Raw genomic sequence first — 14,123 nt, 5'->3', positions numbered from 1 at the left:
TTACTCGAAATGCCATTACCGTACATTTGGATAATTTTATCGAAATTTTTTTCTTAGTTTGAAATCAATAATAAGAACAACTTGATTAAAAGGCATTACATGAACAAATTAAAAGCGTATTTTGAGAAGCAATAATATACTATAGAAGTATAAGTAGCGATAATAATAATAAAAAAAGAATGGGACAAAAAATACTTGAAAAGCTCATAAAAACATTAATCAGCAAAATGTCTTTTATAACTTTGATTAATTAGGTCCTAACCATCATATTTATCTTTAGATGATAGGAATAAATCTTATTTTGTAGTCTTCTTTATTTATGAGAAGTGGATGATTTATTTGCAAACTTCTAACAAATCCTTGGAGGACTGATAGATCTATGCAACTGCAAGCTAAATATTTTTTTTAACGGAAATATATAAGATTATCACTAAAATATATCCTGCCTGAAAAACATTCTAGTGTCGCGGAAAGACATTAACCGATTTTTCTAGATATATTTTATTTGATGCATTTAACTAAATTCATGCAATATCTATGTTATTATTTTAACATGCAGTAAATGATTCTAAGATTTTAGTTAACGATAAATATTAAAAAAAATAATTAAAAAAAATAAATCAAAGTAAATTTTATTTTCAAATTTTTGAGATTTTCGCATTAGAAATTAATAATTTATAAATTGAGTTCATACACAAAATATTAGAGTTCACACAAAATTAAAGTTTGAATTAAAGATAATGAAATCAATAGCATAATGATAGACTTAGAACTAATATGAATATTGGTAAGCCTATTTAAATATTTGTATAAATACAAATGGCGGACAGTATTTTTCGCTAAAGAAATTTTATACATTTTTTATTTTTCGATGTAAACTTAATATAGTTAAAAATAATTTAAAAATTAAGAAATTTGAAATGTGTAAAATAATTTACAATATACTAATTTCTATAATTTAAAGTAATTTAAACTAAATGTGTTGTATTAAAAACTATGATTTTAAATTCCGAATTTTCGGTAAACCGTTACTACATGAACGGAAAAATTACCAAATGAATGGTTTAAATAACGTAAAATTTAGTTTTATCCGAATTTTGTCACCGTATGGACTAAATTTTCTTTCGTTTATAAAGCTTTTATTTTCCTTTTCCTTTTTTTAATTAGTTTCTTTTCACATTTTTTAAAGTATTAAAAATAAGAAAGACCTTTTCCTTTTAACATTTTTTAAAGAATTCACAATAAGAAACTGTGTGTTTTCAAAAAGCTATCAAATTTAATAATTTTTTAAAAGTCTCCTAATAGTTGATAGAAAATTTTGTTCTGAATTGAAATGCAACAGAAGATTTTAAAGAAAATAATACTCGTAAAATATCATTAAATGCCCTTAATATACTGAATTTGTAAAATATATTACATTTACTTATTTCTTATTACAAAATAGATTATAAATACATACCTTTACTTTTAAACAAGTTATTCTGCTAAATTAAGTCAAATTGTCTCATAAGTCTAATTTACAAAAAAATTAAAGTAGCAACTTGATCACTTTTTATTGCAGATAATTTATCAACACTATTCAATCATTTTGCAATAATATTATTGTCCTAAAAATATTGACTTTCATAAACTTGTAGAAATTCTTTTGCAACTTCCATAAGTTAAAATCGGAATGCGAATGATCATATAACAATAGCGAAAATACTTTTATGAAATAATCATCAAAAGTAGAACATCTCAGGAATCGATACTAACTTCATTTCTTTTGAAGTACTCGGCGAATGTTACTGTATATACATCTGGAAAACTTCGCATAATACTTTTTCCTTAGCTGAGAAGTAATGCAATTTGGGTAAAAAGGGCCAATTTCTTACTTTTCCATGTTTTCTTGTCAATGTTTTTTATGTGTTTCTATACCAACCACTGTGTTTTAAGTTTTTTTGCTCGATATTTTTATTTTTCATTTTATTTAAGCATTAAGATTAGTTAAGAACAATAACAAACTTATTAATTACAATGAATTAATGAAATGAATTATTAACAGTTAAAATTATCAAGTTCTGAATACAAAATATATCTGGAAATATTCGCACAATGCTTTTACCTTAGCTGAGAAATAATATAATTCGGGTAAAAAAGGGCCAATTTCTTACATTCTGCATGTTTTTTTCTTCTTCTGTCAATGTTATTTAAGTATTCCTATATCAATCACTGTAACTTGAGTTTTTTTGCTCGATATTTTTATTTTTAATTTTAAACGCTAATAATAGTTAAGAACAACAACAAATCTATAAATTATAAAAAATTAATTAAATAAATTTTTTAACAGTTGAAATTATCAAGTTCTGAATACAAATTTCTTTACTTTGCTTTAAGCTCTTTTAAATACGCAACCTATAAAATTTGAAATGAAAATACAAAAATAATGTTTTTCAGACAGGTTTAATTCTTGTAATGTTAACCAGTGGGAAAGGTAAAAAAAACATTATCTCTTTATGTTAACACCCTTTTTTTAGTGAATAGACGTTTGTTTGACGTTTACTTATATTTTTGCACTTTCCATAAAAATCAAAACTTATGATCTGAAATAAATTAGCGTTTTAAATTATCAGGTTCTTAATGCACATTTCTTTATTTTATATATATTTTTAAATTTTTTTATTTATTTTTTTTGCTGCAGCCAAAATTTTTTTTGAATCACCGACTCCCAAAAATTTTAGAATTCTCTAACCGACCGCCCTCCTTAAAAAATGATTAAAAAAGAAGAAAATACGTACCTGCTTTTTAAATGATTTATTTTATTTTGACAAAATCAAATTTTCAAATAAAATGAGAACGATGTGCATGATTTTAATTATACGTGTTGTTATCAAAGAGCCCTCCTTTATTTTTATATGCATGTTCCTAAAGTAGCATTGTTTGGACAAAAAATTTCTTCTTAAAAATATTGAGTTCATATTTTTTTGACATATACGTTTGTTTTTGAAAGAATTAATGCTCATTTTTGAATCTTAATCAAGCTTCAAATGAGTTCCTTATTGCAAAAAATTATTATTACAAAAAAGAAGAAGAAAAAACGCGAATTGTCCTTCTTTTCATCTATTATACTTATTCGTCGATATACTTAAGAAATCATTGTTTGGAGTAAGCAAATCCTTCGTAAAACTTTTGATTACTTATTTCTTGACACATATGGATATCTTTGGAAAAATTACCACTCACTTCGTAATCGGAAACAAATTTCGAAGGAAATCCTCATTGCAAAAAATTATATAAAATGCGCAAAATGTCCTCCTTTATTTATATATATATGCTCATAACGTAGCATTGTTCTATGTCCTCTTATAATAATGAATAGATGTTTGTCAGACGTTAATCCAATTTCCTTTATTAAAAAAAATGCAGTTTTCTTAAATATGAACTCAAATTTAACACGTGAATTTTAAAGAAATAATAAAACATTTAAAAGGAAAACAGGTAATATAAAAAAAATTAAAGTCAATTTCTACTTAGGACAACAAAGAATTTTTTTTATTTTATATTACTTGCTTATTCTTAATTTTAAAAAATATCTCCTAATACAATTCTATAAAAAGTTATAAGTGCATTTATCAGTGCTTATGAATGCTGAATACGTTTGGTATTATTTTATATAAATATATAATATATATTTCTCCCATATAAAACTAAAACAAATTAATTAAATTTAATTAATGAATTTATATTTAAAAAAAACTGCATTAACATTAAGTGTCATCCACTATAAGTTTAAAAAAATGTAGTAGGGAGCCGATTATCCGGAACAATCGGGACCATCGCTATTCCGGATAACTGATTTTTCCGGTTTTCTGAATCGCTACAAAAAGCCGTTTTTTTATTGTCAAACTCAACTAAAAAAAATATATATTTGGAAATAATCTTAAAAAGAAGAAAAAACGATGAAGTAATACACTAATTGCAATGATTGTTTTCAAAATGATGGTAAGGTAAACATCTTTCAAAAAAGAAAGAAAAATCTTGAAATCTTATGAGGAAAAAAAAATTATTTTTTTTTAAAAATGGCGGGAAAATTTATCGAATTTCGTTCCGGTTTTTCGGTTTTCCGGTTTTCTGATTTCCGGATAACGGATTCTGTACTGTATTTGAACTTGAGTGGATGAATAAAAAGTATTTTATTAACGATTGAAAATTTGAACAAGGTATATAAATATAAATAGGGAGAGTGTGAACTAATAGTAGGAATTGAAAAAAGAGATTTCAGAAGAAAACAAAATAGATCAAAGAAGTTTATAAGAAAATTACATGCACACGATGGTTAAAAAATTAAACACAACAGGAAAAACTTAGATAAGAAAGAAAAGTAGGACATAGAAGTTAAAAGAAATAATAAATCAAATAATAAAACATAACGTAATTATGAAGATAAATAATAGAATAAAGAAGTTAAAGAAGCATCTAACTTACACATTTGGCCACCGACGGCTGAGTCCTTGCTGGGTTTTCGGACTACTTCCTAAATATTCATGCTGCAATAGTAAAGAAGACAATGAGAAATAAAATTGATATAAACCCTAATCAGTCAGAAAAAGATGTGCGTTATGCAATAAAAGGTATCTTAAATACTCATTACACACTTCACCCTCCGTACATTTGTTTCAATTTGACTAAATAGTGAATATTTATTCCCTTCAAAAGGAGTTTCTATGCTCTCGCAGTATAAAAGAAACAAAGCAAACAAAAATACATTTTTCTGTAGTACCGTAGAAGAAATAAATACATATAATTAAATTATGACTAGTACTTAAATAGGTTAAAAAAGAAAAATTGATGCAGCATTTTATTTTTGATCATAACTGACTGTAATGGACTGTATACACTGAGAAAAAAAATTATATTTAGAGCTTCCAGAATATGATAAAATTGACAGTGTGTTTTGCTGTATGGGAACATCAAAAGGCTTGGTAATTTTTACCGACGCGCTTTGGTAATGACTTTGATAAAATTAAAAACGGAATATAGTTTCATAATATCTGATAACATTTGGTAAATTTCGGTAATTTTATCATGATATTTTAACACATACCATAACACAAAAACCATTTATTCAGTTACATTTAATTTTCAGACTTGTATTTTTTACTAAATGTGTGGTAATAAGAATTATAATTTCAAATACCACAATTTCCAGGAAACCGTAATCATAACAAGCGGAAAAATTACCAAATGAATGGTTCAAATAGCGTATATTTCGATTTTATTAATCAGAATTATGTTTTCACCAGAAATGTCATTACAGTACGGAAATTTTTTACCGGAATTTTTTTCTCTGTGTATCATCTGAAAAAGTCAGTTTTTTTAAATTCTAATTTATTGAAAGTTAATAAAAATTGAAATAAGAGTAAATGAAGTGGGAAGTTATTTTAATAAAAATTATTAAAAAGCTTTGACTTATTTTTAAACTAAAATTATTTGCCTTTTAAACTCAGAAAATCAATGTAATTTCTCATAAATAAAATAGACAGTAAATGTATAATCCGTAAAAAGTTACAATTCGAAATCAAATTAGAATACGTTCATTTATAACTGAATTATTAAATGTCCGAACAGCATAAGCGAGATAATTTGTGCTAAAAATCAATTTTCTTGAGAAAAAATACAAATGTTTTACATATTAAAAACAACGTTAACTACAGCGTCGGAGAATATTTGAATCGAAACATTTCATACAAATAAATTAATTAAACATCTTCGGGTATAAATCTCATTTAATAAAAAGAGAAATAGTTTTGTGCACTTTTTAAAATTTTTGAAAAAATACGGTTGGTTATTGGAAAATTAGTAATGGTTGAGGTCATTTTATGAGTTAAACAAAATTAAAGTGTTAGACAAGCCAGGCTAAATGTGCTGAAAAATAGCATGCCTAAAACAGCCTTTAATCATACCAGATCATCCATTGAATCCCAAAAATCGCTCCAAAACTGTAAAAAACAGCTAAATTAACTTTTAAAAAGCAATTAAAAATTGATACTCTTATTAATGTGCAAGTTAATAAGCAATAAAACACAATTAAACTAAGCATGATTAGTTACTATAAAAATTCAAAAGAAATCTATTGAAAAATTTCAGTAAGTCTAATTTTTAGTTTACGAGTGTAGTTTTTAAATAAGAGAGTATAATTTTTAGATTAGTGAGTGTAATTTTTGGTTAAATGAATGCAATTTTTAGTTAAGTGAGTATAATTTTCAGAGTGTAATTTTCAGTTTAGTGAGTTTTATTTTATGTTAAGTGAGTATAATTTTCAGTTTAGGGAGTGTAATTTTCAGTTTAGAGAGTGTAATTTTCAGTTCAGAGAATGTAGTTTTTAGTTTAGTGAGTGTAATTTTAAGTTTAAATTTATATGCTTTTGAAAGATTTCGAAAGAATGGTGATTCTTCAGTATCATTAAAGGTTTTAGATTTAAAATTTTTTTTACCGAAAAACTAATGCTGTATCGAAAAAGTTATTAATAAAACTCTTTAGTTTTCATTAAATGTAATTATTGTTTTTCTGAATCTCTTAGACTACTGATAAGTAGAACTTGAAATTTACAAATGTTATGAATTTTATAATCATAATGTACAAAGATTTAAGAAAAGAAAAATACAATTTTCAGTTTTTGCAGTTACCGAAGAAAAACAAAACAAAAAAAAAAATGCAATGAAAAATTGCATAGTTAAAAGAAATTTCAAAATTAAATGACAGCATTTTTTCACCGAAACAATCATATAAAATAAACGTAAGGTGAGAGAGAATTAAATTACATTACATATTGCAACTGCGTTTAAAAAATTGCAGAAAGCTTAAAAAATGAAAAAAAAAACATCAATATGAGTTTTTTAGAATGATTGCAAGCTAGAATAAATATATTCATTCTTACCATCTCATACTCATTGTAAAAGACTTATAAGCCTACTGAGTAAGGACATAAATTCAAATTTGAGTACACTTCTTTATTGATGAAAATTCTTTTATTCCAATATCACTTACACTGGAATCAGATCTAGACTATAATAAAAATGGGTGCAGCTTTTTTCTCTATCTTAACGATAGATTTCATTTGATTGAGTGGCAAAACAAATTTTTTTTTCATGCACTCAAGGGCAGCGATTCCCAAACCTTTTTATTTTTTTCTATCCACGACCCAAAATTAGTAAGTTTAACGAAACTATTTTTAAAAATTAAAAATGCATATTATTATATAAAATGCAACAAAAGTTTAGATTTTAGAAACGCATAAGACCAGGAGTTCAGCCAATGATTAAAAATTTGCATAAAATAGATATGCTAGAATAATGAGGACTTGATCATAATACTAAGTATGATAAACTGAATATATGATCGATAAAGTGAGCAAACATTAAATTATTTTATTGTTTGCCAAAAATTTTTTCCTAGATTTAAAATTAAAAAGGAATTGATTTCGAGACATTTTACTTATCAATTTTGGAAGACACTGCGACTCCAATTCAGGTCCATAACTTAAGTATTGAACTCCCCTTTCAAGAGCAAGGATCGAATATAATTTCACAAATAATTGCCTCGTAAATGAATGCTTCCGTATCTGTATTATTTTAATCTAACTCAAAGGGCAAAACGAAATTGTTCCGAAATATTTTAATTATCCATTTTGGAAGACACTGCGACTCCAATTCAGGTCCATAACTTAAGTATTGAACTCCCCTTTCAAGAGCAAGGATCGAATATAATTACACAAATACTTGCCTCATAAATGAATACTTCCGTATCTGTATTATTTTAATCTAACTCAAAAGGCAAAACGAAATTGTTCCGAAATATTTTAATTATCCATTTTGGAAGACACTGCGACTCCAATTCAGGTCCATAACTTAAATATTGAATTCCCCTTTCAAGAGTAAGGATCGAATATAATTACACAAATACTTGCCTCATAAATGAATGCTTCCGTATATGTATTTTTTTAATCTAACTCAAAATGTAAGGGTCCTCATAGGTGAACTATCATACTAATTTGCCTTTGAGAAGAACTTTTAAAGTGAATAACTCTTACTTATCTAATAAACGATTTTCTTCGTATTTTATAGTTTCTTTGACTCAGACGACAAAAGAACTCGCACTCAAAAAGTAGGTTAGCAGTTTCCCGATCTGGAAAGGAAAATTACGAAAATCGATAACATTCAGCGCGACTGTGGTACATGATCCGTCAATCTTTGATAAAGCATTACTTAATAAAATAGGTCAGCTTTGGATAAAAGTAACATACCTAACCATAGCCGGGATTCGAACTTGGGCCACTTGTTGCATCTAAAGTTAGCGGTATATGTCGAAAACAGTAGTAGTTCGTGCTCTATGTGACATTTTAATCAGAATATCATTACATTAGTATCTTTCAAGGAACTTCGTACTTTTTTAGACTAAACCAAGTAATTTTGAAATTTAAATAAACCAAGTAGAAAATTTTTAAATAAAAAACTCAATATTTAAGAATGGTTTCAAAGAGTGAATTTTTAATTTTATTGCTCTTATTTTTTGCATAAATAAGATTTTCCTTTTAAAAAAAGCACGAGATTGACTTAATTCTAAGTAGTAGACAAGGAAATATTTTAAATAAACTTCAAGAAATCTCATTTCAATTACATTTTTTACAAAATTTATAAAGAAAGTAGTATTACAAAACCATGTAAATAGTCCGTATGTTTTCTCTCTTTATTAAAAACCGTTAGACCGCCGCTGTTTCTGTTTCGGGTGTTAACCTTAATATTACATTTTGGTTTTCTACACAAAAACCACAAATCTTAAAAATTTGAAATTATTAATGCATGTAGAAAATGTACGTTGAAATAAAACGTTGAAACGATTACGTTGAAATAAAAAATTTAACATACGATAATTCGTTCGAGAATTACGAATTGTTAAATCAGTAGAAAAAAATTCCATTCGGGTGCTCTACATGTCGCAGGAATGCATCTACAGAATTGAAAATTTGGCATGCTGATAAAGCCAAATTTTTTTATGTTTCTTTCAAAACTCTACTTTGTTCGAAAGTTATTTAAATTTTTTCGCAAATTTTTTAAAAAAAATTTCCGCGAATTTTTACTTAAACGCGCAAAAGCTATATGACTTAGAAATTTAAAATTATGATTACGTTGAAGGTACAAGGAGTAGGTAGGAATAAAAAATTTTACAACTCGATTATTAGATTAGGAATAATTAACTAGTAAACTTGTAGTCAAAAAACCACGTTGGCCGATGTAACTCCCGCTGAAATGCAACTACGGGTTTGAAATTTTACTTGCTGATAGGAAAATTTTTAATTATAAAATTAACGTTAGTTTTTTTTTTTCGAAATTCTCATTTGTTCAAAAAATATTGCACTTTTTTCTTTAAATATTAATTATTGAAACAAAAGTTGTTGAAAAATTTCTCTCTTGCGATTTTTACTTCATAAATTCGCACTTCATGTCAAAAAGGAACAAAAATGACTAAATAAAAAATAAGTGTGAGGAATTACATGTAGCCAGATATAAATCTTGATATTTGCATCGAAATTTTTAAAAATATAAAGAATGATGAGAGATAGAAACTGTCTCCAATGCAAACTGTTATATGACATAAGGTTATCATTTTATATTGTTAAGAAGTAAAATAAATTCTCATTTATATTTTCTTATATCATCGCCAATTCTGCAATCCTAAGTTTAAATTTGTTTTTCAAGTACAGTTGATTAGTTTTCAAATCCAGGTATTCCTTCATTTCGGTACGTTTAATATATTAAGAAAAAAATTTCTAACATATATTACGTATTTTATAAAAAAAAATCATTTTTTTCATCGAATTTCAAGGAAAAGAAATAATTACTGAAGAGCAACGAAGTGGTATGTGAGCAGAGCGAACAAGAGACTAAATTTCCTAATTTGTAAAAAATATTTAGGTTTATTTATTATTTTTTTTGCTGCTACCAAATACCTGATGTTTTCTCAATTCAATCAAGCACTATAAAACATTAGCAATTTGTGATAAATCCTCATAGCAATTGAATCTATGCAAATGACGTCATCGTAGAAAAATTGTGATATTGGTAGATTAGAAATCAATCAGGTTCGACACGCAAGCGTGACGTCATTCATAGGCACCCAATTTTAGAGCCCCTGAATTAGACATAGGAGCCTTATAGTATAGGAGCCTTACCCAATTTAAATCTGATTGAAATCACATGGTTCGGCATAATCACTTCACTTCTTCTAGAGTTGCAAGTACCGATTCAAAACAAACAAAATTATATTTTCGTAACTGAGAATGCGAAAAAAAATATTTGCATATTATTCTTCTTCTACAAACGTTGTATTTTTAAAATAAAAAGAATAAAATACCCAATAAAAAAAAAAACTTACTTTTTGAAACTCCTTCTCAGCTAACGAGGACTTTCCCGGTTCGTATTCTGCGATGCTCCGTGGTTCCACTTTGTAAACTTCACGTCGAGGCTCGTGTCGTATTATTGTCGTATCAACAGGTAACCTACGCATGAAAAATAACTAATTTAATGAAAGAATGCCGAAAGAACTCGTAAAACAATGGGAACTCTTTTATTAAAATAAGATGAATGAAGAAGTGCTTACGGGCTAAGTTTTTCTGGGGATGTCTGGCGCATATTTGTGACAGGCATAGATTTTTCGGGCTTACGTCTATAATCTGAAGTAGCATATTTCGCTTTCAACTTTTCTGAAAGAAAAAAAATATTTATTTTATTATTATTTAATGTGAACAATTGAAATAGCATGTTTTTTTCACGTCATCCAAATTCTTCCATAAAGCTGAATAAATGAGTTGGACTACCTTAAATTTTTTCCAAAAAACGTAATAGTTTTTGTTTCGAGGTTGCTATGAGTTTTACATTTCCCGAATCGTATAATTGCGATCAATCAAAAAATACATATTTAGTGTACTATCCGGAGCCTTGTAGTGCAGATATTAGAGAGCTTTTTCATAGTGTTTGTCATCCGTTAACCGTCACCAGAAGCTCAAAAAGCGTTATGTTAGAGTTGGGGGAGGACCTTAACCTTATGAAAAATCACTCTACTTTGTTCAGCGCGAACCATTTTTGAAAAAAGTTTGAATATTACGGCTTTTTTTTGTATTCTTTCCTTGCATGTTTATAAAAAAAATGAATATAAATAAAAAAATTTATTAATTAACTAAACCAGGGGTCTGTTTAGAAGAAATTTAAGTCCGTTAACGGACCCTTCGCAAAATATCTTTTCATAAAAATGGACCTTTCACAAAATATTTTTACTTAAAAACGGACCCTTCACAAAATAATTAATCTTTTAATCGGACCCTTCACAATTTTTTTTTTATCTTCATTATTGTTTTGTTAATCGAATAAACCCTTCTCAGGAAGGGGGGGGGGAGAAAGACTTAAGTAAACGAACTAAGTTTTGACTTCGGCAAACGCTTCTTCCTTTATTCGTTCGAAATGAATATTCTGCGTTCAGCGGTATAGGCTAAATAGCAAATATTTGTATGTTTTATCTCTAATTTAGCAGCAGCAATTGCTGTTTATTCTTTAAAATTCAATTTTTTTAAATTATAATTTTACAGTGTTGAGCATAATCTTGTATGTCTTTACAATTTAAAAACTCCTTGAAAAAGTTTTTTGCAATAACAGGACTCTATTTGCATAAATTCACAAAAGCAGGACCCTGGTTGAAAGAATGCGACTCAACGTTTATTTTATATTCACAAATTACGAGTCATTTTTTCACAATTTTACAAAAACAGGACCTTTCACAAAATGTCTGGTCAGACCCCTGTAATCCCTTCATTTTGAGCCACGATGGCTCAGGGGATAGAGCGTTCGCCTTCCAATGCGGCGAACTGGGTTCGAATCCCAGTCGATACGAATTCCGCATCCGGCTTACACCGACCACAGTGCTGACGTGAAATATCCTCAATGGTAGACGGATCATTGGTCAGAGTCCCTTAGCCGTCAAGCTAACCGTAGGAGATTCTCGTGGTCCTCCTCTCCATGTAACGCAAATGCAGGTCAGTTCCATCAAAAAAAGTCCTCCACGAAAGCAAATTTCTCTCAATACTTGATCCAGGATTTCCCTTGTCTTCTGGATTGAGTTCAAAATTAAGGCAACGGAGTTGAACATTAGTAGTCCTAAACCCAAAAATTGGGTCACCTGTTCAATGATAGTTATAAAATAAAGTAAGATCCCATTTTCTTTCTAATGCCAGCAATATTGCTAAATATTTAAATTTTAAAATAAATTTAAACAAAATTTTGAAATATGAGCAATGATCAAGTAAAAAAAAAGAAAGATGTTTATGCATTGATGTAGTTGTCATCTTCTGAAATATTGCTTCATTTACGGAATGTTATCTGATGATGATTTTCGCGTTATGCAAGGTGATGATGTGATTTGTCATTTTGGGTTCTCGCTTCGTTTGCCAGTTTATCGACTGTTTTGTTCTCCCAAATGATTTACTCTAGAACATTATAATAAATGATTTGTTAGACACGAAAAATAAAACTAGAATAATTAGATTGGAAACTTAGTAGAAACAGGAATATATTGGGAAAACTAGAATAATACTTCAGTTTTTGTTTGGTTGTTGTAGTTCATTTACGTCGCAGTAGAGCTGCACAATGGGCTATTGGCGACGGCCTCACAATTTTGATCTTCTGCAGAGAGATTGGCACCTTTGCTTCGGTAGCGCGACGACCTGCACGAGAAATCGAGCACTTTACGGTAGAACAGTTTAACGAGGACCGATAACGCTCACCCTCGAACCGTACGCAGATTGATCCACCGGCACACTGACCGCAACCAGTGATGCTTGACTTCGCTGATCAACTGGGAACCGTGTCTTAACGATCAGTCCACTGCGGGACCAGTTTTTGGCTGAAATGATTAAAGAAAATAGAAGAAAAAACTTCAAATCCTCATGATCCTTGAACTTGAAAGCTCATTACTATAAAGAGCAAAATTATAATTGGTACTCAATCTTTGTTATATATTTTTTCTTTTAATGTAAGATAGAAATCTTTTTTTAACACAAATTCTGAACGACATCAATGGATCAGTTTGGTATAAAAATTAAATAATTCGATCATAAATAACTATTACGCCTTTATCTATAAGATCATGATTATAAGTTTTGGTGTTTAGGATCGAAATATTTCGAACGTAACACGCATTACATTAATAAGAAAATATTGGTTCATTACTAAAAGGAATTAAGCAATTATTTATTTTCATAATCATTAACATATAAAATTATTTTCATACCATTTCGATCAAACTCGGGTTCAGACATGTATCCACCAAGATGAACCATTTGTGTATGACCTAAGTAAAATATATATATATATTCAGTATATCTGATTATATTTTTACATCCGTTTTTAATGTATTTTAGACTCTTTATCAAAAAATAAGGTTAAAAAAAATACACACACTTAATAATCGCATATTGATATTTTAGCAGGAAAAAATGATTCTCTAAATCTAACAAATCACCACTCAGGAAAGATCAGGACTGAAGACATCAAAGCATGTTTGATTATCGGTTCAAACAAAAGGAGTTGAAGGTTAGATTATTAGAAGAACAAAGTTTCACCAGGAAACCAAACTGATTTTGGTATTATTCATACATTGTTTCTCTGTAGTGATTCGTTAGAATTTGATTCGTTTTTGTTTTTTCTCTCACTTAAATATTTTTTTGTATTTTATTTCCAATGGCAGATTATAGACAGTAACAGCATACATAAACATCGAATAAAAATAAGAACAGAAACAAAAGATGCTGCAACAAAGTCTATTAATCACAACATGCCCCTAGCTTCCCAATAGAGAGCAGTGATAGAATTCTTGCAAAGTGCAGAGCAGCGGAGAAGGTGCGTGGAGTCCATGTCCTCACCAGAACTGCAAAGAGTGCATACCGGGGAAGGAACGATACCAAATCTAGACAGATGTTTCCGCAGACAGTCATGACCGGTAGCCAAACGGAATTCAGCCACCGCTCTTCGTCTTGGGCAATTTCGCAAATTTAGGTAGCCCTCCAAGACTTAGTAGAAATACGGTCGATAAGTTCTTAA

The 14,123-nt window shown here is 28.5% G+C and overlaps 1 protein-coding gene across 18 annotated transcripts in view; it reads right to left on the bottom strand.

Annotated features, from left to right (window-relative positions):
- Positions 1-14,123, bottom strand: part of LOC107447618 (uncharacterized) — a 156,763-nt gene that overhangs the window by 20,412 nt on the left and 122,228 nt on the right. For 10 of the 18 annotated variants that reach the window (XM_043039530.3, XM_071186532.2, XM_087151780.1 and 7 more), the window contains 4 exons: positions 13,315-13,374; positions 10,636-10,738; positions 10,411-10,534; positions 4,465-4,526 (listed from right to left, as the gene is read on the bottom strand). In XM_043039530.3, the coding sequence (XP_042895464.1) occupies positions 4,465-4,526; positions 10,411-10,534; positions 10,636-10,738; positions 13,315-13,374 (349 nt within the window). Of the gene's footprint in view, positions 1-4,464; positions 4,527-5,942; positions 5,979-10,410; positions 10,535-10,635; positions 10,739-13,314; positions 13,375-14,123 lie in introns of all 18 variants that reach the window. The other 8 variants (XM_043039528.3, XM_043039529.3, XM_087151779.1 and 5 more) reach the window with 1 other exon arrangement.

This window comes from Parasteatoda tepidariorum, chromosome 9 (genome assembly GCF_982258835.1).
Source record: "Parasteatoda tepidariorum strain Cologne lab strain chromosome 9, Ptep-v5.0, whole genome shotgun sequence".
In the NCBI taxonomy this organism is placed as follows: Eukaryota; Metazoa; Arthropoda; class Arachnida; order Araneae; family Theridiidae; genus Parasteatoda; species Parasteatoda tepidariorum.
This window is presented reverse-complemented; position numbering and strand designations above follow the sequence as displayed.